Source organism: Zalophus californianus, chromosome 9 (assembly GCF_009762305.2).
Source record: "Zalophus californianus isolate mZalCal1 chromosome 9, mZalCal1.pri.v2, whole genome shotgun sequence".
Taxonomy (NCBI): domain Eukaryota; kingdom Metazoa; phylum Chordata; class Mammalia; order Carnivora; family Otariidae; genus Zalophus; species Zalophus californianus.
The window spans coordinates 78,553,923-78,580,671 of NC_045603.1; the positions used below are offsets into that span (position 1 = coordinate 78,553,923).

General features: G+C 36.1%; 1 protein-coding gene across 10 annotated transcripts in view; it reads right to left on the reverse strand.

Moving 5' to 3' along the window:
* CCDC91 (coiled-coil domain containing 91) overlaps nt 1–26,749 on the reverse strand; it is a 349,923-nt gene that overhangs the window by 270,648 nt on the left and 52,526 nt on the right. For 9 of the 10 annotated variants that reach the window (XR_003519855.2, XM_027593308.2, XM_027593305.2 and 6 more), the window contains exons 2-3: nt 5,421–5,463; nt 3,260–3,338 (exon numbers count right to left, since the gene is read on the reverse strand). Coding sequence is in view for 8 of the 10 variants with exons in the window: in XM_027593308.2 (XP_027449109.1) it covers nt 3,260–3,338; nt 5,421–5,450 (109 nt within the window). In the remaining 2 variants the exon portion in view is untranslated. Of the gene's footprint in view, nt 1–3,259; nt 3,339–5,420; nt 5,464–26,749 lie in introns of those variants that run through there. The other variant, XM_027593314.2, reaches the window with a different exon arrangement.

Sequence of the window (26,749 nt, forward strand, 5' to 3'; positions counted from 1 at the left end):
CCAGTTGCTATTATGAAATCATCCTCCAACTAACTGCCAACTCTGCAGCAAGATAATCATTAGGCACACTAAGCCTACTATATTCTTTACTTAAAATCTTTTATCCTAACCCTAAGAATGAAAATTTCTATTCTCCCCCAAGTACTTTAAAAACATAAACCAAATGTTTCTGAGTAATCTTCTTGGATTTTAAGCTGTGGTAAAACTTGGTTAATAATCATCTCTTTTAAAAACATCTTTCATATAGATTACAAACTGTTAGGGTGGAGGTGGAGAACCAGACAAAAGGAGCATATTAAGTCTTTTTCTTAAACTGAAAAGAACCTACTTTAGATCTCTTAAAGTTCCTATCTTCTCTGGACTTCAGTGTGGAAATGATTAAATTTTTACACTAATTAGGTCACTCAGATCACTCTTGTCTAAACTTCAGGACACCTGAATCAGAGGTGTGGATCTCCAGCAGGCAGAGGAAGAGAAACTATCTTCCACAAAAGAGAAAGATTATTTGGCTGAGCCAACATCTACCATGTCTTAACTTCAGCTGTTGGCCAGGTTAGTTTACCTCCGCTTCTGCAAGTCACTGAGGAAATTCAGAAAAGTACTTTCCTCAGGTCTGATTTTTTAAAGGAGTGAGGGAGAAACTGGGTGTGCTGTCTGTGTAAACATACACACACACTAGAGGAACTGTTCTTTAATTCTAAGTAGGCTTTGAGCACTTGACCTACAAATATAGACATATACATAGATGTGACATATAATATTCACTCTTGGAGAACAGGAATTAATCTGCCCACAATATACAATTCTTTAATACACTGCCACAACAATTACAGGAAAACAGATTCTGTTCTTGCTTTCATAAAGAAGTACAATTTGGCTTCAACTTCCAATCTACTAAAATCATTTCCATAAAAGCCATTTCTAACTGCGCTTTTTTTCTCAGTCTCTGATCACACTGACCTCTCTCACACACAGCCTTTGACACCAGCGACCATACCTTCTTTGAAATGTTCTACTCCTGATGCCTAGCCCATACTCTCATTATCTTTCAATCTTCTCTTTCTCTTCCTCTTGTTCCCTAATTATGAACATCTAAAGTTCTCTACTTAACCCTATTCTCTACTTACTGTTTCTCCCAGTTATCTCCTACAACTTCAACTATCGGATCTATGAGAAAACTCCCAAACCAAGAACCCCAGCCTTAACCTTTCTCCTGAATTGAAGGCACCTTAAATACACAAGTCTAAGACAAATTCATTAGGCTTCACGCTGTCCCAAACCAATTTTTTTTTTTAATTCTCTATTTCTGCTCAAGGTAATACCATTCCTTCAGAATCAAGGCTTGAAACTTCAAAAATCAATTTTGACTCCTCCCTCATCCTCACATCCAGTCAGCTACACAGCCCTGCTGATGCTTCCTCCAACCCCCCAAAAAAACCAGTTAACTTAAAAAGAACTGAAATATAATCTGACAGACTAGATTTCATTCCTAAACATATTTACCTGTATCAAACTCCAAAACTTTTATAACCCATCATTTTGTCATCTGTACAATAAATATTGTAGCTGCCCTACCTACTTTACAATAAACAAATACATGACAAACACTGAAAATCCTAAACCATTACATAAATATTATTATTCCAACTTTCCTATCAATTTCCATTGCCACTCTAGCTGTCACTCATTCGGTTATTCATTTTTTTAAAGATTTACTTATTTACTTGAAAGAGAGAGAGAGCGTGTGCACACATGCTCACAAGTGGGAGAAGGGGCAGAGGGAGAGAATCTCAAGCAGACTCCCTGCTGAGCCCAGAGCCAGAGGTGGGGCTGATCTCACAACCCTGAGATCATGACCTGAGCCTAAACCAAGAGTTTGACACTTACCCAGCTGAGCCACCAAGGCTTCCCTCATTCTTTTTTTTTATCTTTAATTACTCTTTCTATAAAGACTTATTGAGGACCAACTATAAGCTAGGCACTATACTCGGCACTGAAGACATAACAAAAGGACAAATAAACATGGTGCTTAACCCCACAAAATTTACAGCCTAAACTGCAAGTCAGAAAAGAGATGTGGGACGGTTCTCTGGGAAGGCTTCCCAGAAAAAGGCATATTAAAGCAAAAAACAGCACATAAAACAAATAGGAGTCAGTATGATAAGGGAGCAGGAGAGAGTGGCAGTGGGAAACAAGGTGAGAAATTCCAGGCAAAGGAAACCACATACATAAATCCCTCAAACAAGAATGAGCATCCTAACTATGTCATCCTCTTTCCCACATTTACACCTTTGTTTCATTGCTTTTTCTCCCTTCAAAATCTTTCCCCATTCTCCCATCTCTGCCTATTCAAATCATAAACATCCTTCAAAGCCCAGATCAATAATATATACCCAGCTTCAAGGATAGTACTTGACTCATACCAGGCATGAAATAAACATTTGCTAAACGAATGGATGAGGAAATCATCATTCTTCCCCAATCACAAATCTGCTTCATATTACAAGTATGTATGTGCCTGTCCTATCTTCCCTTGAAGTAAAGGACATATTCCCATAGCACCTAATGCATAACAAGCACTGGAAAAATACTTGGACGCTAAATAACTCTAATGATCTAAGATTAGGCAGAGCTGCTAAAGAAGGATACTTTCATCTTCTACTTCTGACTTTACAATGAATTGGCAAAACAAAAAGTCTAGAAAATTCAAAATATTATACTATAAATGAATTATATTAATATTGAACATTAGGTCTTCCATAAAATATCTCTCATAATGGAATTTATTTTTGCATTTGATTTCTTGGATGGCTAATTTTTAATGTTTAATACTTTTGAATCACCTTCCGGGGGCGGGGGGGACACTTCGAAATTTAAATACTGATGAAGATCTTAAATTACTTTAGGATATTTTTAGAAAATGAGAATAAGAAGTCCTTTTAATTAACGAACTGGACAACCTGAAAATATTATTTGGTACTTCATTTTCCTAAAACTAAGATGAATTAGGAAATGTAAATTATACTTTAATTTCATTTAATGTTCATGATATCATATTTGGAATCATGCCTCAAGCCACACTGCAGAATCTGTTATGCAATTTATAATCTGTTATGAAAAAAACCTAAATTAAATCTGGGTCATTCCATTTTTCAGATCAAAGAAGGCCAAGTGCAAAAGTAAAAAGAGGCTTTCAAAGAAAAGGTAAAGTGTTAAATAAGAAAAAAAAAAAAAGATTCTAGTTACTGCATAGTAGTACCTGTAGGAAAAGCAGCCCAAGGAATGGCAGGAGAGGTAGTTTGGGTTTCACCATTTCCACCATCAAAAATCTCTGCAGCCTAGGAAAAAAAAGAGGCAAATTTATTTTCAAAGATCTAAAAAGTAGAAATGCTATTTAAGCAATCAAGCCTTCCAGTCCCACAAGCATATTCTCTGTGATATATCATGCATTTTCAAATTCCCCCCAAATACTCAACTGTTTTTTAATCTTCATAGTTACCACCCGAACCACTACTCCCCACCACCAGTACGCATGCTCTGTTATTTTTAAGTATAAATCTCCCTTCCTTACTAATACATCTCCTGCTAATAAAATTTTCTTTTGTATATCCTCGATCACATTTTCACTTGAGAACTTTACATCTAAGTACTCTAAACTAAGTATATCTTTTTCATTAATTAGCACAAGACCTAATAGAGATCAATCTAAAGAAATAGGATTCATCTATATTCTTCAATAATCTACCACGTGGACTTCCTAGATTCAACATTTAGAAAATTCCTAAAACTGACATTTTAAATTAACAAGCCTTCCTATTAAACAGTTTTAAAAGTAAGGGACAGTCAATTACTGAATGCTGAGTTTGTGGGTAAGAGTTTTCTCTCTCTTAATTGTCCAGATCACAGCAAAATTATTACTAAGAAAAAGAACCAGAATTTCAATTTGGATTCTGCATTGAGTTGTCAGCCAAAAAGAAGTCAACTGAGGCAATCTGCCACAGAAGCTAAGTGACATAGAATATAGTAACTATTATCTATAAACTGTGAAAAATGAACATGGTTTATTTAACCAAGGATGGAGAACTTCCATATTTCTACAACCAGATATAAAAAGAAAGAACCCTAATAACCAATGAAATTGGAATAATTGGTTAACATTGTAAATATGTAATACTGAAAGGAATAGGCCTATTGACTGTTAACATGGAAGTATAATTTTACTCTGAGGAAAACTATCCACTCTATTTTTTTTCTGATGTAATAAATCAAACATGGTTTAAGTAAAGAAAACTGTACTAAGTTTAAACCTTCAAACAACTGACAACTTGTAAACAATAAACTAAGATGATATCTGAAACATCTATTATCCTCAAAATGAAAAAAATTTTAACAAAATTTTAAGTGTTAATTTCAGTAAAAGAAGATTCAATCGCCCAACAAAACCTAAAACATTAAAGAAAATGCAAAAAACATACAAATGTGTTAAACAAAAACCAGTGTCAGATGAAATGCACAAAACAGGAATGTCCACACTGACAGATATTAAGATCAACGGACAAGAAATGATCCTATTCTTAAAAAACTCACACCACTTTTTCATGATACTCAGAATACTGAATATATACTTAATACCTTGTTTCTCCTATTAACATCATTAATTAAACTCCTTATTTTTAATAAAGAATCTCTATTTCCAAATTAGGTGAAAGTCTTAGTAAAAAGGAAAAAAAAAAAAATCACAGAGCTCACTTGGTAGTTCCAGGACTTGAGCTCAGGCATCCTGACTCCTAATCCAGAGATTTTCCTGCAAGACTATACTGGCTCCATAAAAATAACTGGGTTACAAAATATTTCAATAAAATGAACACACACTGAAAAGGATTAAGGAAAAGACAGTGCTTCTTCAGCTAACAATTTCCACTTACAAAGCATCCAACTTAAACCTGAGAGAATAATCTAACAACACAAACATACTAATTAGCTCTATAAGCCACCAAAAGGCTATGTGGTTAATACACTAAATCAACTCATTACAGGTGTAAACATGAAAATATGTGACAGATCTGCAATACTCATCCTTCATCTCACAAGTATTTCCTAATAGACATGCAGCCTAGCAAAATCGTCAGCTGACAATTTTTAAAACATCTTTAACGCTTCCACTGGTAGCACTTAATTAACTCTATTTAAACCATTCCATGGGCATGACCATACATTCAAATAATAATTAGTTTTATCTTTCAAAAAGGATATATTTTCATTTTCCTTGATTTCACTTTTTTATTCCAGTATTACATTAAAAATGATGAAATGATCATAAGTACCAATGATAAATAATAACATTTTCAAAATAGTATACTCCATTATAATCCCACAAAGTTAAAGCAATTACATAAGCAAAATAAGGTAATTGCACATACCTCAAAACCACCAAAATCATCATCATCCATTCTTCAAGTGCACCTGAAAAATATCAGAAGACATTGAAACAAGCCCACACACACAGTCATTTATGTCAAAACACTTTTCTGACTTAAATGTTTTTGACTTGTAAATTAAAACTATTTCATTTGAGATAAAAAATCTACTTTTTCTAACTATATGGGTATGCATTTTTTAATGCAAAAAGACTGGGGTTTTTTTGGCAAAATCAGCCATTCAGGCAAAATTAGCAATTTCTGTGACTTTTTCAGCAACCATGTATTTTGCCATTTTGTGTTGAGACGCCAGGAGTGGAAAAATATTCTTTTACATTTTAATTTGCTTTTCCCAAATTGGCGCTAGGGCTCAATTCAATAATGCTTCCTGCTTTTTGCATCTATTCCTCAGTTGTCTGGCAACATCAGCACAAACTCCAGCTAAGAACAGGACTGTGGTGAATTTTTGGAAATCTGTCCCCCACCACAAAGGTTCTTCCCTCGGTTTCATGGCCGAGGCTGATTTAGATTTTCAAAATTGATCAGCATTTTTGAGCTGTGGCCACAACTTCTGGAGCATTTTGATATGTGTATTTTTAGCTGAAACTGCTTTGCACTTTTGGAAAAATGTGGAGCAAGTTACTAGGCTGATCAAGATAAATCAAGTCATGTATTCATGGGAGACCAGGGAAGAGAAAAACACAAGTGAATATCCTGAATTCTTCTCTTTACAGTTAAACTATGTGAGAGAGACAAGCAGTTAGGATAATACATGCTTTATTTTGTCCTTAATGTGTATCACAAAAATGGAAAGAGAAAACCATGAGTACCGGGACTTTTAAAAAGAAGAAAAAGAAAAAGCTTTTATCTAACAAACCATTAAAAAAATCAAAAAAACCTGGAAAAGCAAAACAAGTAATAGATGGTATACATTTAAATGAAAAAAAGAATCACAATAAATTGTGAATCAGTAGCCACAAGTAATACTCTGGTCAATAATAACTGGTTTCCTTTTTTATCTTTCAAAAGTGAATGTACTGAAATTATTAATTATAGGTTCTTTGACTAATACAAGATGGACTTGGTTACAGGAAAACAACCTTCTCTAACTTCTAAAAAAAAAAGAGCTAAACAAATTAAACCACGTTAAGCAATGATTCTAAAAGCATTTTCTAAGGTACTCTGCCTTAAGTGATGAAGCAGTAGTCATCTATAGCCAGATCTTATCTTTTCAATGAAATTAACATTAATGCCTTCAAAAATAAAACTCAAAAACTAGTCAAAGAAAAATAAACAGTGAAACACAATCTCAAGGATTGTTTTGTTTTAACAGACAAAGAAAATTTATTTTCACAGAAACTCAGGTAGGTAATGACACTAAAAGGAATATACGGAGGCAGAAGTACATTATAAAAACGAAGGACATTAAATTAACCAAAATGAGATACCACTGTTGTCACCATTATCTACAATTTAATAGTTTGATGAAAACTTTTTTAAAAGATGTATTTCTCAAAGAAAAAGAAGAAGATAGCAGGAGAGGAAGAATGAAGGGGAGTAAGTCAGAGGGGGAGACGAACCAGGAGAGATGATGGACTCTGAAAAACAAACTGAGGGTTCTAGAGGGGAGGAGGGTGGGGGGATGGGTTCACCTGGTGATGGGTATTGAGGAGGGCACATTCTGCATGGAGCACTGGGTGTTATGAACAAACAATGAATCATGGAACAGTACACCAAAACAAATTATGTAATATATGGTGATTAACATAACAATAAAAAATTTTAAAAAAAAGAAAATGTTAGCAAAGTTTTACAAATTCCCATGTACAACCTGAGAAATTGTTGAACCATGTCATAACATATATAGTATGTATATCTCAATAAAACTGAAGAAAAAAAAAGATGTATTTCTCACAAAAATCAAAGCTAAGCAAGTCATCCACATACAACACTTAAAAAATATAAACCAGACTTTCAGAAACTTTTGATGGTGGTTAGTTTGAAATGGAATTCACATTAATTCTGTATTGCAAGCAAATAGAAATCTGTATGTGATTATATTTTTCATGAAGAAATTATGAAATAAGTGATATGGATACTGAGAATTAACCAAGTCAAACTATAAACACTAAGTTTGTGTTTTCTACATGTATTCCATGAATCTCAGAGACAATTAAAGAATATTTTTAGCATCTACAACACTGTGTCCAAATAAGACAGTTTCAAAATAACAGAATTTCTAGAGTAATGCTTCTATGTGTTTTTGTAAATCATATCCCAATAAATTATTTGTAAGATGCCAGAAAACTTGAAAACAAAAATAAATAGCCATGTTTAACAATCACCTCAGCTTGTTTGCCTGTGGTAATGAACCAAATACCCTCACCTTCCTAAGTACTAATTTAACTCTACAAAAGAATATAGCAATGATCATTGATGTTTTCCATATCCCAGCAACCTTTACATATTAAAATGAAGATGACAGTTTTCCTCTACTTTATTTTCAAAGAAATACTAACATATTTTAAAAGATAAATGTGTCTTGAATTTCTTAAAATATAACAAAGAAATATTATTTTAAAGCATTAACATTTTCCCAAATATTTTAGTTTCAAATCCTTCAATAGTTTCTGTTTCCTTCTGAACATTACAAAGAGCAGGAGAAAGTAAAATTAACAGCACTGATATGTACAAATCAATTTTACCACATACAAAAACTAAAAATTAGTTTTTAAAAGGAAAAATTACAAGTGTGGTCTCTTTTACAGATTTAGCTACTCCAGCACATTTAAAACATTACTTTATCTAAAATGCATTTATAACTTTTTAGACTATTTCTAGCACTTAACATTAAATATAATACAGCAACACCAAATATATCTGTCATGTAACTTAACGAGTCATGAGCCTGGCTAAAATGTTGGAAGATCATGTAGTTCATTCTTTTGTGTCATGGCAGGAGGAAAGATGTATGATTGCTATGATTAGGTATCTACATTGAAAGATTTCACAGTATCTAGTTTAAACGATTCTCAGACTTCTTTATATCTGAATTTGATCTCTTCTGTTGCACTATTTTATCAATTCCCTCCTTTGTTATTCTCGATATTTAATACATTGCTGCTATTTTATAAGAAAAACATATATACAACACTTAATGTAACAAATGTTTATGAAGCAACTTTGTAGAAGAGAACACTCAAGATCCTCAAGGAGTTATGGTCTGGGGAGGCAGGAGGGGAAGAGTATAAGAAAACCATATGAATGTTAAGAATATGAGCTATAAAGCAGCCTTAAGAAAGAAGAAAAAATGTCCACGGTGTAAGGAAAAGATTTCCAGATGGTGATGTATCTAGTTGGCACATCATGAAGTGCTTCAGGTGAGAGATATCTGAGATCTATTTCAACAGACCTAACAGAGAATTTTAAATGGCACATTAAAAACATGAATTTTAGGGAGGCCTGGGTGGCTCACTCAGTTAAGCGGCTGCCTTCGGCTCGGGTCATGATCCCAGGGTCCTGGGATCGAGTCCCGTATCAGGCTCCTTGCTCAGTGGGGAGCCTGCTTCTCCCTCTGCCTGCAGCTCCCCCTGCTTGTACTCTCGCTCACTCTCTCTCACCCATGCTCTCTCTAACAAATAAATAAGATCTTTAAAAAAAACATGAATTTTATTAGTCTTTTCCACAAAGTCTTTTCCTAAAAGGTAGCAAAGATTTGTTTTGATTGTTTCTGCATAAACACAGGTTCAAAGAAAATGTGAAATGAGAAAACTACAAAAAAAATTGAAAGCAAATATAAGGAAGATGAATCTAAAACTACCACTGGGGAAAATAAGAATCAATCACATTTACATCAAAGAATCTACAAAAGGCTTAGGAATGTATGGCAATTAAAGCTGGGTAAAGGTGAGACTCAAAATAAGAGTGGCAAATGTACAGCAAGATCCCCTTCCAGAATCTGCAAAACAGGACAACTTACAGTTCTTCATCACAGAAGACTGAAGGTTTATTCCCTAGACAGGATAAAGCCAATGGTCCAGATTAGAGGACACTGAGACTGCTGGACTAAAAGTTATATTAAACATTGAGACCCGTTCTCCCCATCCTCTTTGATTACTTGGCAACCAAACTGCTAGCAGCTAGGTTTCAGTCTCTAGTCATCGTCTTAGAAAATTCTTCTCTGGGGCACCTGGGTGGCTCAGTCAGTTAAGCGACTTGCTCTTGAGTTCAGCTCAGGTCATGATCTCAGGGCCTTGGGACTGAGCCCCGTGTCAGGCTCTGCACTCAGGGGGGAGTCTGCTTCAGGGTTCTCTCCTTCCCTCTGCCCCTACCCAAGCTTGCTCTCTCTCTCTCTAAAATAAATAAATAAATATTAAAAAAAATTCTTCTTTGGTGAATCTAAACCCATGAAAAAGGACCGCATGAGAGACTCCATCAAAAATAAACAAACAAACAAAAAACAGTTCACTCAGGTAACATTACTTTGACAAACCCTACCCACCTGCACAGAATTTCCAATTTGCTCCTGATTTCAATAAGAGGATGAATAGCATAAAGGCTAAAAGACTATCGAGTCAGGTTGCCTTGATTCAAATTCTAGTTCTGCCATTTAACTCTGTCACATTGGGCAGATTACTTCAACACTGTGTACCTCAGTTTCCTTATCTGTCACATAGTGATACTAATACTACTACTAATAATAATAATGGTAACTAGCTCTTAAAGTCCTTTTGAAGGACTTTAATTAAATTAAATTTAATTAAATAAGTGAAAATAGATGAAGCACCTACAACAGTGTCTGGCACATTCTAAGTATTATACAAATGTTTGTACTTTATTAGTAGTGCTTCATTCACTCTTACATATGAAGTATCTAATATAAAAAACAAGAGACCAAGCAAAAAAAAAAAAGAAAGAAAAAAGATGGAAGAAATAGAGTCTGCACAAGAAAATTGTCAAAAAAATAAAACTATAACTAGTACTTTCAGAGAGTTAACAATAGAAGATAGTACATCCATGAAATAAGAACAGGAAGCCCTAATTTGGGGGGGGGGAGAAATGAGAGAGGGGTGTGCACCAAAACTAAGGACTTGAAAATAAAAATGATTACAGAGATGAAAAATTGCAGGGTGGATAATAAAGCCGAGGAAATTTCTTTTAAAAAGAAGAGTATAAAAGAAAAGGAAATGGAAAGTCAGAGTAAAAACATAAGAAAATTAAAAAATCCAGTCCAGAATATGCAATATCTAATATTGGGAATTCTAGAAAAACAAAACAGAAAAAAGGGAAGAAATCATCAACAAAATAAGTCAAGAAAATTTTCTAAACCTAAAGGATATGATTTGCAGATTTAATCCAAGAAAACAGAAGAACAAACCCACACTAAATCACACTAGAGACAAAAAGAAGATCCTACAAGCCCTCAGAGGAATAAAATAGGTTTCATATAAAGGATAAAGAATAAAATGACATTAGACTTCACAACAGCATCACTGGAAGGTGAAAAACAATGGAACAATGCTTTTAAAATTGTGAGGGAAAATGATTAACACATAGAATTCTAAAATGAGCCAAACCAACAAATAACTAATTTGTGGGAAGACTAAAGTCATACTCACACTGCAAAGTCTCAAAAAAAATTATTTCCCATTCTCTCTTAAAAAGCTATGGAGGGGCGCCTGGGTAGCACAGTCAGTTAAGCATCCAACTCTTGGTTTCGACTCAGGTCATGATCTCAGGATCATGAGATCAAGTGCCCCGTGGGGCTCTGCACTCAACACAGAGTCTGCTTATGTTTCTCTCTCCCTCTCCCTCTGCCACTCCCCACAACGTGCCTGCACGCACTCTCTCTCTAAAATAAATAAATCTTAGGGGAAAAAAAAAAAAGCTATGGAGTAAACCAAGGGAGTAAGACACAAGGAAGAAATGGGATTAGAAAATAGGTGATCTAACTAAAGTGAAAAGCAAAGGGAATTCCCCCAGAATAATGGTAAAGTGAGTTCCCAAGCTATCTATATAGCAAGAATAGGGAGAAACCTACCTAAATTTGCACAGATCAGAAAGCTCCTGGGTAAAGTATTCAAGCAAATCAACAAATTAATAGTCTGTCTCATGTGTTTTACCATACATGAGTAATGTTAAACAACTGGGGGGAAATTCAGAGTTGAATTAGTGATTAAAACATTAACCAAATGAAAACAGAGAGAAAATGGTATGTTAGACAGGAAAAGTAAACATTTTTACAGTACTATATTTTTTAGCTGTGACTACTATTTACATAGCAATAATGGTGAATAACTACTGGCACCAAAATTATAATAAAAGCATACTGGAAAGTTAAGAGAAAGAAGATGAATTATGTGGTATGGGTGTTAGAGGGGGTGGTGAAAGACAGCTAAAGCTTCATCTTCCATATTGGAAAGCTGATGGGTATGAAACTGAAAAATCAAGCAGCAGCAATAACAAACATGTTTAGGGATGCACTGGTAAACACTAAAAAAATCAGCTATATGTTCTAAACATCTTGCTTCTAGAAAGCAAGAAATGGAGAGGCGAGAAAAGAAAGGCAGGGATAGGAGATGGCTGTGTTTCGTAACAAATATTTTACAACTTTGAACTGTATGCATATATAATTAATTTTTTTAATGACAGTATTAAAAAAAATCATGGCACAATGAGCCAACCATCTATTCTTTCTATCAAAATATTTGGGAAAAAAAAACTCAAGGAAAGTAAGTTTTGCTTTTTCTTAACAAAACTAACTATAAACAAAGGCTTAAATGTTTTAAATTAGTATTTAGCCAGTGAAAAAATTGAATGTTTTCATGTTAGTCTCCCTTATAACATTAATATTTATTATAAGTTTATACAAAATGTAAAAGTGCATCTCAAACACCAAAGTTGCTAAAAATGAAACAAAATGGAAAAAAAAATCTAAGAAAAAAAAACACACCACTGAGGTAACTGACTTCAAAAAGTACAATTTCCAGAGATTATCCAGATTATTCAATCAGCCCAGTGTCCTACTGTTAACATTGTCCATTTAGCACTGAACTCAATCTCTATTCCATCTGAAAAACTACTAGCTAAACAACATTCTCATAATCCCAATATTTTTCCATTTGATCCTGTTTCATGCCATGTTTCCTAGAAGCAACAGACAAGTGATTTTTTTTTTTTTTTCTGACTGTCCTGGGCAAACATAAATTGGTAAAAGGAAACAGAACAAAGGAAATATACAAAGACACACACACACACACACACACACACACGCACACACGCACACGCACAAACACAAACACACACACCCCTTAGTCAAAGTTAAAAACGAAGAGCCACTAAGACTCAACTAATCTGAAGAGTCTAATCATATAAGATCAGAATTTCAGGCTTAGCTATTCAAGGAAATTTTTTTTTTTTACCTAATTTCATATAAGCTCTTCTGAGATAGTGCAGGGATCATTTCTTTTACCTACTTTTAACTCTCTGGCACCTTCAACTGAGCAGCACATAGTAGGGTCTCAAAGAATATTTTGTGCTTTTGGAATACATCACTAAATGAAAGTAAATGAGTTGCTAATAGTTCCCGCATGACTTCCCTTTCCCTTTTATTTCTCTAAGAAAAACATGTTGGAACTTGAGTAGTCGAGGATCAAGTTGCTAGCACTAAAACAGATCTACCCATATTAAGGCATGAGCTTGAAGGCCTACATCTTAAAAGAAATTATATTGTTACCCACCTCTCCCTTAAGTATCCAACTATTATTAGGGTTAATAATAATTTTGAAACTTCCTATATGAAGCTGAATTACAAAATTATTGCTATACTACAAATACTATTGCCAATGGCGAAATGTCACAAGTTAAAAAAAAATAACTGAGATATATATTCACTATCTGAAAAATATTCTATTCATAAATGACCAGATGCGAAGACATCCCAACAAGTATTAATTCTAGTAACTAAATAGTTTTCTTTATATAATTTTCATCTGTACTATCCATTAAGTTTTTGTCTTTGCCAGCCTTCATTCAAAAAATTTACATATCCCAGCTGATAACAAGAAACAAAAATTGCACAGCACTTACATTCTCCAAACTCTTACTATTTCCCAACTCTTTGGTTACTTCCACCTCCTCCAACTCCTTCATAGCAATCCTTCCCTCAGCTGATGGATGGATCTCCGATCCTGTCTCATTATCCTGTTCTTCAAAGACTGCATTTAGTCATGATCTTAATGCTCTGCCCAAATTTTCCAAAATTAACCACCTCACTGTGTTCAGTTATATAGTTCCAAGCAAATAATAAATACTTTTATATGGCCATCCTACTGTCAACTCAAAATTCTCACTGTATCAGTTATACTCCTCCTATCTGGCAAAATCTTGACCCTCAATGTTAGGGGGTAGGTATACCACCTCATCTCACATTTTAAGAGAGGACACAGACCTTCTCTGGATAGAAACAAGACTTAAGAAATACTACAGTCTCTTTCTCTCTCTTCTTTACTTCCCAAGAGAAAAATAGTAGTGATAGCAGGACATCCATAGATTCTCTGTTGGGTGAGATTAATGTATGAAGTCAGCATGCATACACAGTACAAGCTCTTTGAGTTCCTCACTGGGAACCGTGTGCCCATAAACATATTATTCCTCTAGTGCAACTTGCATCAAAGAAGCTCATCAGAGAAGAACTTCATTTTCTTAGCATGAAGACATGTTTTTTAGCCTGTGACTGGATGTATAAATTCAATTCAGAAGAGAACTTGTGGGAGACCTCATTTCCACCTCAGTCCAAACCACATTTACACTAAACTTTTAAAAATAAAAGCACTTTTCTGATTCCTATTACTTGGTTCTATTTCTCAATTGATTCAAATTTGGAGTGGTACAAGGCAACTGACAATGGCTCCCAAGAACCACCACCAATATCCAATTACCTGACTTCCGCTGAGAACTTAAGAGAATTCACTATAAAATTCATGTTTCCCATCTTCAACAGGATTCATAGTGCTGCCTATCACACCCATTTTTTTCTCTCATTAAGCTGCTTTCTCTAATTCTCCAGCAACTATTTCAAAGATTCTCAATGCTCCTCAAATTACCAACCTCCCCATTCCTTCCTGTAACCAAAGCACATAACCAAGCCTCCTGCTGAAACAGAAGGCATTTTAAGAAAAGTCCCTTAACGTCTTTCCACCAAAACTATAGTTACCAGCATCTGTACCAAACTATTCCAGTTTATTCTGCTCACACAGAAAGAGGAATCCCTCTACTTTCTTAAAGCTAATTTCTTCATCTCTGTTCTCAGATGTGGCTCTCTCAATTGTACTTTCTCTTAAATATTTAACTTCTTCCTCTTATTTGGCTCCTCCCAAAACACTGAAACATGCTCCAGGTCCTATATCGTTAAAAATGAAACAAAACAAAAACAAAAGCAAAACCATCCTCAACTACACATTCTTCTCCAACCACAGCCCCCTCCTTTTCACAGCTCAACTTCATAAATGCTCTATTCTTACAGCCCATGCCTGTAACCAATTACCTCCTTTTCACTAAATGCAAAAAGACACTTTCAATTCCTTGTCTTATTTGAACACTAACAGCATTTGACCAGTCTTTCCTTCTCAAAACACTCTCATCCCATTACAAGACAACCATACTTCTTTTCCCTCTTTTTTCCTATTTCTCTGGCTGCTTCTCCTCAATCTCCCTTGCAGGTATTTCTACTCTTTAAATGATGGTGTTCCTAATTAAGCACTCCAACCTACCCCTTCTTTTTATCTCAATTCAAATACGCTCCCTGGACTATCTCATTCACTCCGTTGGACTCACTTACAAATATAAGCTAAGAAATCTCTAGTTAAGATCCACCTCCTGAACTCCAGAGCCACATAAACAACAGACAGTTAAATAGCCTTTTTTCCAATATAACAGGCACCTCAATTTCAATACAAGCAAAACGGAACTCAAGATCTCTCCCATCAAAGTCAATTTACTTTTCCTCCAGAATACCTTCACTCAGTGATTGGTACTACCATCTACAAAACAGCTGGCCAAGACAAAATCCTGGAGTTATCGTTGCCTCCTTCTCTCTCTCACTTCATACATCCAGTCAGTTACCAAATCCTAGCTCCTAAATACCTTTAGAATCCACCCACCCCCCTCCTCAATACCTTCACTCTAGTTAAAGCCACCATGGTATTTCATCTGGTTTATACCATCAGCCTTCAAAATAGTTCTGTTTCCAGTTTGCTCCTTTTCTGCTCCATTCTCCGTTCTGCTACCCAAATGATCCTTTTAAATACTCACTTAGTTAAAATCTTTCAGCAACCCATCACTTTACAGATGAAATCAAAATTCTTAGAATGAACTGATGAACCTCTGTAACGTAGTTTCTGCTACCATCCTCAATTTTAACACATCCATACCCTGCAATCATATAAGAGTGTGTATTTGAACCATGTGACTCTGGTCAAATCACCACACCTCTCTTGACTTCAGTGTCCTCATATGTAAAATGAACAGAATGATTAGATGACTTCTAAGATATTGCACTGTAAGATCCTCTAAAAGTATTATTCTATGACTAAAATTAAATTCCTTTCTTCTTCATAAAGAACTTTCTAAATACTTTCTATTCTGAATCTGTCATTTTCAGTCAATAATATTATTCTTTAATCCCTCTAAAATGCAGAAACTAGTGTCACCTTATATTCTTTGCTTTATACTGTAGCCAAGTATGTCATTCAATCCTATTTTATTTTCTCCACTTTTCCTTTCCTTTCTCCTCTGGTGATCATCCTTCTGATTCAGATACAATCACTATTTCTTGAAAATTACCAGAACTTACTTGTCATCCTGCTCCCCAATCCATTTATCACATTGGACAACTTGTTCTAAAACAATTATGTTTTAAGCTCTAAGACTATCATCACGTCAGTCTCACCTTCAAAGCCTTCAAAACGAGAATGAAAAATCCATGCCTCTATGAGACATGAACTTTGGAGCCTCATATATAAGCAAAGTAAGCATAAAGACAAAGTTGTGAATTGCATTGGCATTGATCATTAAAAGTAAAAATAAGTCCTATAAAAAGCCTACAATTACATCACAATATTAAGGCATAAAAGGGCATACTATATACAACATGGTAAAAACAGCGTTGACATTATCAAGTGCAGAAGATTACACATTTAATATTCTCTCCAATAAGAAAGTCTTTCATTTCTTTCATGGTTTTATATATTCTCATTTATATTTTTTTTCTGTTCACAGTGAAATCTCATTTATCTGGATAGATATATCTTAATAATCACACCTACCTGGAATGTGTTATTCTGATACAATAAACCACAAAACTATTTTGGGTAGACAAGAGTGAAATTATAAACTTAGTGTCCCAGTGTTCAAATATATTATTCACAAATAGCTCTAAACCCTTGTTAAAAATTTGTTTAGACCTAGTTAGAGGCCCCCAGTGCCTCCCTGACCTCATCAATAACTCTTCCTGACTTACTCTGTTCTAGCTACATGGCCTCCCTGTTATATTACTCTGCCTCAAGGCATCTGGTTTATAATTATTATTATTATTACTTATTATTAGCTTCTTTCTAATATAATCAGCTTATGGAAACCCACCACCAAGAACAAAACTAAAGATCCTGATAATAAATTACACGCAACCCTTCCCCAGGACACAACCCTCAATTCATTTTTCAACATTCCCTTGCTTTCAAAAATAGAGTTTCATTTTATCTATATCTACTAACAAAAACATACTATTTTTATTTTAGCTATTTTAAAGGGTGTCCCATGACATATAAATAGGGAGACCTAACTTTTTCACATATTATGTCATTAATATTATTTCACCTACCATTTTTTTACTACATAATATACCAGAGTTTATTCAGTCACTTTCCTGTCAGTAGACATTTCAGTGTCTATTTTGCTATTGAGAGCAGAGATGCTATGAACATTCTCCAACACATCTACTTTTGTATATATACAGTATTTCTCTTGGGTACATGCCTACAAGTAAAATCACTGGGTTATAAAGTTTGTCTACATTTAGCTTCATGGGATAATGAAAAACTATTTTCCAAATGGTCGCAGAAATTGTAGTTGGTGAAGCAATGTATAAAAGTACTGTGAATCCTCATCCTTTCCAACACTTGGTTTTAAATGGCACCTCACTGTGTACCTAATTTGATATCCCCAATTATTAATGAAGTTGAAATCTCTTCAAATGATTACTAATCATATATAACATGTGAAATACCTATTTATAGCTTTTTTTGTCTGTGCTTTTTGATTTATATAATTTTAGAAATATTCTTGATATCAATCATTGTCAGATTTGTACATTGCAAATATCCTCTATTTTATAACATTTCTCATATCCTTTAAGGAAACTTTTGATGAACAAAATATCTTAGTATACTACCTGTATTAATGTATTATAACGTAGCAAATTTTAGTCATATTTTTAAAATCGTTTCCTATCCCTAGGTCTAAAAGACAAACACCTGTATTTTCTACAAAGTTAATATTTTATTTTTGACACTTAAGTACTTAACCAATCTACAATTTAACTTTTGTATATGGTAGGTGCAGAGATCCAATTTTTCTTTTGACAATTTCATTTATTAAATAGTAACTTCTTTTCTCACTAATCTGATACACCATCTTTATCATATACCAAAGCTCCTTAAATGTGTGGACTGGTTTCTGGCTGTAGATTTATTTCAGTAGACATAAAGTCTTTATGATATTGAGCCATTTTGCCCATAAACGTGGTATAACTTATGACTCAAATATAGAATGAGTCGTTTTTTAATGCCTATTAATAGAATATTACAATTTTCCCTAAAGAAGTCTTATATATCCCCTGCAATTTTATTCCTAGATAATGATATCCTAAGATATCATTTAATATCTTCTTTTAAGGTATCTTTCCTAGTTGCAAGATGGCAGAGCAGTAGGAAACCTGGATTTCGTCTGGTCTCAGGAATTCACCTAAATAGGGATCAAACCATTTTGAACACCTACGAACTCAACAGGAGATTTTAGAAGAGAGTAGCAACAACTCTCTGAACAGAGAAGCGACCACTTTCTGGAAGGTAGGACGTGCGCAGAAGTGAATCCGAGGCGATATTCGGGAGGATAGACGGCGGGGGAGGGGGCCTCCATTGGCCACTTCTGCCAAGCGATAGAGCTGCGGAGCACAAAATCGGAACTTTTAAGAAGTGGGCTCCGCTGAGGGATGTCGCTCCAGTGGCTAAGCAGGGGGTAGAACCCTCGTGGAATAGTGTGGTCTCAGGACTCTTGGGGTCACAGAAAAACCAGGGGTGCCTGAGTGCAGCAGAGCTCCCAGGTATCGGAGCGGGGAAGCCGGCTGCAGAGACAGAGCCAAGGCACAGGCTCTCAGCTCAGGGTTGCCATAAACTGTGATCTGCGGCCCAGTCGGGCCACTGCTCCTCCAGCAGGGACCCAACAAGTGGCAGAGCTGGGGAGACTACCCTTCCTCCCCGGGGAGGAGCGACGCAGGAGCACACCTAAGGGATCTGCTGGGTTTGGAGACTCCACACGGGGTCAGGTGCCAGAGATAGAAACTCTCGGTCACAGGCTGGGTGAGCAAGGAGTGTGGCTGGAGACCAGGGAGACGGGAGTGACTGCTTTTCTCTGGGGAGGCACTGAGGAGCGGGACCCCGAGTTCTCAGCTCCTCCCGGTGGAGATTGGGAGGCCACCAATTTAACCCTGGTACTCCAAAGCTGTACCGAGAGCTTGCAGGGAACAAAAGCTCCTGAGAGCAAACCTGAGCAGCTTGCTTAGCCCTGACGACAAGGGCGGGGCAATTCCGCCTCCAACAAAGACATTTAGGAACCACTGCAACAGGCCCCTCCCCCAGAAGATCAGTACGAAGAGCCAGCAAGCCAAGACCAAGTTTACGGATCAAGGAGAATGGAAGAACTCCAGCGCTAGGGGAATACTGCACATAGAATTCATGGCTTTTTTTACCATGATTCATTAGTTTTTCAAAGTTAATTTTTTTAACTGTTTTTTTTTTTATTTTTCTTTTTCCCTTTTTCAACCAAAATCTTATCAATCTCTTTTTTTAAAAAAATTTTTTTATTTTTCATTTTGAGACTCATATTTTTATCCCTTCATAGTAGTTACCCTTATTTTTGGCATATATACATAAGTTGTTCTCTCTTTAAAATTTTGATACAGTTTCTTCTAACAGATCAAAATATACTCCAAATCACTAGTGTATGGCTTTGTTCTAGTCTCCTGCCTGATCACATTCTCTCCCTTTTTTTTTTTTAAACCTTCTTTCTTTTTTCAAAAAACTTATCAATTCCTTTTATAAAATCTTTTATAAATTCCATCTTTAAAGTCATCTTCCATCCTTTCATTGTATCAACCCTTCTTTTGTACATATATAAGTCTTCCTTTAAAATTTTAGGAGGCACTTTTTTCTAACAGACCAAAATACGCCCAAAATCTAGTGTGTGGCACTGATCTATGCACTAGCCTGATTATATTTGATCATATTCTGTTTTTTTTTTCTATTGTTCTCTTTAGGTTTTTATCTTATTCTTTTTGTTTTTGGTTTTTTTCTCTTTCTTTTTTCTTTCTCTCCCTTTCTTTCCCCCTGGTTTCAGGTCTTTTCTGATTTCTATGGAGTATATGTGCTGGGGACATTGTTGTTAACCTGTTAGCATTTTGTTCTCTCATTCATCTATTCTCCTCTGGACAAAATGACAAGACGAAAAAAGGCACCTCAGCAAAAAGAACAACAGGTAGTACCGTCAGCCAGGGACCTACTCAATACGGAATTAGTACGATGTTGGACCTAGAGTTCAGAATCATGACTTTAAAGATACTAGCTGGGCTTGAAAAAAGCATGGAAGTTATTAGAGAAACCCTTTCTGGAGAAATAAAAGAACTAAAATCTAACCAAATCGAAATCAAAAAGGCTATTAATGAGGTGCAATAAAAAATGGGGGCACTAACTGCTAGGATAAATGAGGCAGAAGAGAGAATCAGCGATATAGAAGACCAAATGATGGAAAATAAACAGGCTAAGAAAAAGAGAGAGGAACAACTACAGGATCACGAAGGCAGAATTCGAAAGATAAGCGATACGATAAGATGAAACAACATTAGAATAATTGGGATCCCAGAAGAAGAAGAGAGAGAGGGGCAGAAGATATATTGGAGCAAATAATAGCAGAGAACTTCCCTAATGTGAGGAAGGAAACAGGCATCAAAATCCAGGAGGCACAGAGAACCCCTCTCAAAATCAATAAAAATAGGTCAACACCCCGACATCTAATAGTAAAACTTACGAGTCTCAGAGACAAAGAGAAAATCCTGAAAGCAGCTCGGGAAAAGAGATATGTAACCTACAATGGTAGAAACGTTAGATTGGCAACAGACCTATCCACAGAGACCTGGCAGGCCAGAAAGGACTGGCATGATATCTTCAGAGCACTAAACGAGAAAAATATGCAGCCAAGAATACTATATACAGCTAGGCTCTCATTGAAAATTGAAGGAGAGATAAAAAGCTTCCAGGACAAACAAAAACTAAAAGAATTTGCAAACATGAAACCAGCCCTACAAGAAATATTGAAAGGGGTCCTCTAAGCAAAGAGAGAGCCTAAAAGCAGCATAGATCAGAAAGGAAAACAGACAATATACAGTAACAGTCACCTTACAGGCAATGCAATGGCACTAAATTCATAACTTTTAATAGTTACCCTGAATGTAAATGGGCTAAATGCCCCAATCAAAAGACACAGGCTATCAGATTGGATTAAAAAACAAGACCCATCCATATGCTGTCTGCAAGACACTCATTTTAGACCCAAAGACACCCCCAGATTGAAAATGAGGGGGTGGAAAACCATTTACCATACTAATGGACACCAAAAGAAAGCTGGGGTGGCAATCCTTATATCAGACAAATTAGATTTTAAAACAAAGACTGTAATAAGAGATGAAGAAGGACACTATATCCTACTTAAAGGGTCTATCCAACAAGAAGATCTAACAATTGTAAGTATCTATGTTCCTAACATGGGAGCAGCCAATTATATAAGGCAATTAATAACAAAAGCAAAGAAACACATTGACAACAATACAATAATAGTGGGGGACTTTAACACCCCTCTGACTGAAATGGACAGATCATCTAAGCAAAAGATCAACAAGGAAATAAAGACTTTAAATGACACACTGGACCAAATGGGCTTCACAGACATATTCAGAACATTCCATCCCAAAGCAACAGAATACACATTCTTCTCTAGGGCCCATTGAACATTCTCCAGAATTGATCACATCCTAGGTCACAAATCAGGTCTCAACCGGTACCAAAAGATTGGGATCATTCCCTGCATATTTTCAGACCACAATGCTTTGAAACTAGAACTCAATCACAAGAGGAAAGTCGGAAAGAACTCAAATACATGGAGGCTAAAGAGCATCCTCCTAAAGAATGGATGGGTCAACCAGAAAATTAAAGAAGAATTTAAAAAAATTCATGGAAACCAATGAAAATGAAAACACAACTGTTCAAAATCTTTGGAATACAGCAAAGGCAGTCCTGAGAGGAAAGTATATAGCAATACAAGCCTTTCTCAAGAAACAAGAAAGGTCTCAAATACACAACCTAACCCTACACATAAAAGAGCTGGAGAAAGAACAGCAAATAAAGCCTAAACCCAGCAGGAGAAGAGAAATAATAAAGATCAGAGCAGAAATCAATGAAATAGAAACCAAAAGAACAGTAGAACAGACCAACGAAACTAGGAGCTGGTTCTTTGAAAGAATTAACAAGATTCATAAACCCCTGGCCAGACTGATCAAAAAGAAAAGAGAAATGATCCAAATCAACAAAATCATGAATGAAAGAGGAGCGATCACAACCAACACCAAAGAAATACAAACAATTATAAGAACATATTATAAGCAACTCTATGCCAGCAAATTAGATAACCTAGAAGAAACGTGTGCATTCCTAGAGATGTATCAACTACCAAAATTGAACCAGGAAGAAATAGAAAACCTGAACAGACCTATAACCACTAAGGAAATTGAAGCAGTCATCAAAAACCTCCCAACAGACAAAAGCCCAGGGCCAGATGGCTTCTGAGGGGAATTCTATCAGACATTTAAAGAAGAATTAATACCTATTCTCCTGAAACTGTTCCAAAAAAAATAGAAATGGAAGGAAAACTTCCAAACTCATTTTATGAGGCCACCATTACCTTGATCCCAAAACCAGACAAAGACCCCATCAAAAAGGAGAATTACAGACCAATATCCTTGATGAACATGGATGCAAAAATTCTCACCAAAATACTAGCCAATAGGATCCAACAGTACATTAAAACGATTATTCACCATGACCAAGTGGGATTTATCCCTGGGCTGCAAGGTTGGTTCAACATCTGCAAATCAATCAATGTGATACAATACATTAACAAAAGAAAGAACAAGAATCATATGATCCTCTCAAGAGATGTAGAGAAAGCATTTGACAAAGTACAGCATCCTTTCTTGATCAAAACTCTTCAGAGTATAGGGATAGAGGGTACATACCTCAATATCATAAAAGCCATCCATGAAAACCCTACAGCGAGTATCATTCTCAATGGGGAAAAGCTGAGAGCTTTTCCCCTAAGGTCAGGAACGCGGCAGGGATGTCCACTATCACCACTGCTATTCAACATAGTATTAGAAGTCCTAGCCACAGCAATCAGACAACAAAAAGGAATCAAAGGCATCCAAATCGGCAAAGAGGAAGTCAAACTCTCACTCTTTGCAGATGATATGATACTGTATGTGGAAAACCCAAAAGACTCCACCCCAAAACTGCTAGAACTCATACAGGAATTCAGTTAAGTAGCAGGATATGAAATCAATGCACAGAAATCAGTGGCATTCCTATACACCAACAACAAGACAGAAGAGAGACAAATCAAGGAGTCGATCCCATTTACAATTGCGCCCAAAACCTTAAGATACCTAGGAATAAATTTAACCAAAGAGGCAAAGGATCTGTACTCAGAAAACTATAAAATACTCATGAAAGAAATTGAGGAAGACACAAAGAAATGGAAAAACGTTCTATGCTCATGGTTTGGAAAGAACAAACATTGTGAAGATGTCAATGCTACCTAGGGCAATCTACACATTCAATGCAATCCCCATCAAAACACCATTCACTTTTTTCAAAGAAATGGAACAAATCATCCTAAAATTTGTATGGAACCAGAGGAGACCCCGAATAGCCTGAGGAATGTTGAAAAAGAAAAGCAAAGCTGGCGGCATCACAATTCCGGACTTCCAGCTCTATTACAAAGCTGTCATCATCAAGAGTGTATGGTACTGGCACAAAAACAGACACATCGATCAATGGAACAGAATAGAGAGCCCAGAAATGGACTCTCAACTCTATGGTCAGCTCATCTTCGACAAAGCAGGAAAGAATGTTCAATGGCAAAAAGACAGTCTCTTCAATAAATGGTGTTGGAAAAATTGGACAGCCACATGCAGAAGAATGAAACTGGACCATTTCCTTACACCACACACAAAAATAGACTCCAAATGCTTGAAAGACCTAAACGTGAGACAGGAGCCCATCAAAATTCTAAAGGAGAACACAGGTAGCAACCTCTTCGACCTCAGCCGCAGCAACTTCTTCCTAGAAACATCGCCAAAGGCAAGGGAAGCCAGGGCAAAAATGAAGTACTGGGATTTCATCAAGATAAAAAGCTTTTGCACAGCAAAAGAAACAGTCCACAAACCAAAAGACAACCGACAGAATGGGAGAAAATATTTGCAAATGACGTATCAGATAAAGGGCTAGTATCCAAAATCTATAAAGAACTTATCAAACTCAACACCCAAAGAACAAATAATCCAATCAAGAAATGGGCAGAAGACATGAACAGACATGTTTCCAAAGAAGACATCCAAATGGCCAACAGACACATGAAAAAGTGCTCAACATCGCTCGGCATCAGGGAAATGAAAATCAAAATCTCAATGAGATACCACCTCACACCCGTCAGAATGGCTAAAATTAACAAGTCAGGAAATGACAGATGTTGGCGGGGATGCGGAGAAAGGGGAACCCTCCTACACTGTTGGTGGGAATGCAAGCTGGTGCAGCCACTCTGGAACACAGTATGGAGGTTCCTCAAACAGTTGAAAATAGATCCAGCAATTGCACTACTGGGCATTTACCCAAAAGATGCAAATGTAGTGATCCGAAGGGGTACGTGCACCCCAATGTTTATAGCAGCAATGTCCACAATAGCCCAACTGTGGAAAGAGCCAAGATGTCCATCGACAGATGAATGGATAAAGAAGAGGTGGTATATATACACAATGGAATATTATGCAGCCATCAAAAGGAATGAGATCTTGCCATTTGCAATGACGTGGATAGAACTGGAGGGTGTTATGCTTAGTGAAATAAGTCAATCAGAGAAAGACATGTATCATATGACCTCACTGATATGAGGAATTCTTAATCTCAGGAAACAAACAGGGTTGCTGGAGTGGTGGGGGGTGGGAGGGATGGGGTGGCTGGGTGATAGACACTGGGGAGGGTATGTGCTATGGAAAGCGCTGTGAATTGTGCAAGACTGTTGAATCACAGATCTGTACTTCTGAAACAAATAATGCAAGATATGTTAAAAAAAAAAAAAAGAAAAAAGAAGAAGCTAGCAGGAGGGGAAGAATGAAGGGGAGTAAGTCGGAGGGGGAGACATACCATGAGAGACAATGGACTCTGAAAAATAAACTGAGGGTTCTAGGGGGGTGGGGGATGGGTTAGCCTGGGGATGGGCATTAAAGAGGGCACATTCTGCGTGGAGCACTGGGTGTTATGCAGAAACAATGAATCATGAAACACTACATCAAAAACTGATGATGTAATGTATGGTGATTAACATAACAATAAAAAAATTTTAAAAAAGTGTTTCCCAGTTGTGTGTCACTATTTTATAATAATGCAATTAACTTGTTTATTAATCTATGTATGGCCATTCACCTTTGCCAAACTCTTCTAATAATTTACCTATATTCTTTTGATTTTATATGTAAATGATCATATTGCCCCCAGATAATACTTTTATTTCTTCCTTTCCAATTGTAATACCTCTAATTCCTTTTTCTTGTCTTAAAGCATTGGCTATGTCCTCCAATACAATGTTAAGTACAAGAGGCAATATAGTAATTATATCTTGCAAAGATATTAACAAAAATATCTCCCAACTCACATATTCTTCTAAGAATGTAATGCTGCTACTCCTCCCAATGATTTGTAGTCTCTGTCCTCTTCCCTTGAATTTATGTAGATCATTATGTAACTTCCACAACCAATACACACACCAGAACTAACATTGTGTAATTTCCCCATATGTCATAAAAATGCACTGCATTTCTGCCTTGTGCTCTAGTACTGCTTGCACTTAGAACCCAGCTGCCATGATGTGAAAAAGGCCAAACCACACCATTTGGAGAGACCACACAGAGAAGCCACATGTAAATATTCCAACTGATGGCCTAATTTAGTTCCCAGACTACCAAGTGAAATCAAATCACCAGATAAACGAACATACTTCCAGATGATTCGTCCCTAGACATCAAGTCTAGTGTTCGAGTCATACTACTGATATTTATAAAGGGTGGAGTGGTAACAAACCTTATTCTGCACTGTCCAAGTTTCTCTCAGAATCCATTAGTTGTTTTGTCATTAAGTTTGAGATGATTTCTTATATAGCAATAATATCTAGAATGGGTGGTAACAGCCATGCCTGTTTTTAAAGGAAATGTTTTTAATATTTCCCCATTTTAAAAGATATCTCCTGGGGCGCCTGGGTGGCTCAGTTGGTTAAGCGACTGCCTTCGGCTCAGGTCGTGATCCTGGAGTCCCGGGTTCGAGTCCCGCATCGGTCTCCCTGGTCAGCAGGGAGTCTGCTTCTCCCTCTGAGTCTCTTCCCTCTCATGCTCTCTATCTCTCATTCTCTCTCTCCCAAATAAAATCTTAAAAATAAATAAATAAATAAATAAAAGATATCTGCTAATGACTGTTTTTCTTAATTGTCCCAACAGATTAAAGAATTTCCCTCTTTTCCTAATTACTAAGCATTCTTACCATGAATTTACATTGATTATTAAATAAGCTTTTTTGGTATCCATTGAAATTATCATGATTTTTCTCTTTTAATCTATTAAGGTCATAATTTACATTTATGGATCATATAATAGTAAAACATTCTTGTACACCTGAAATAAACCCAAT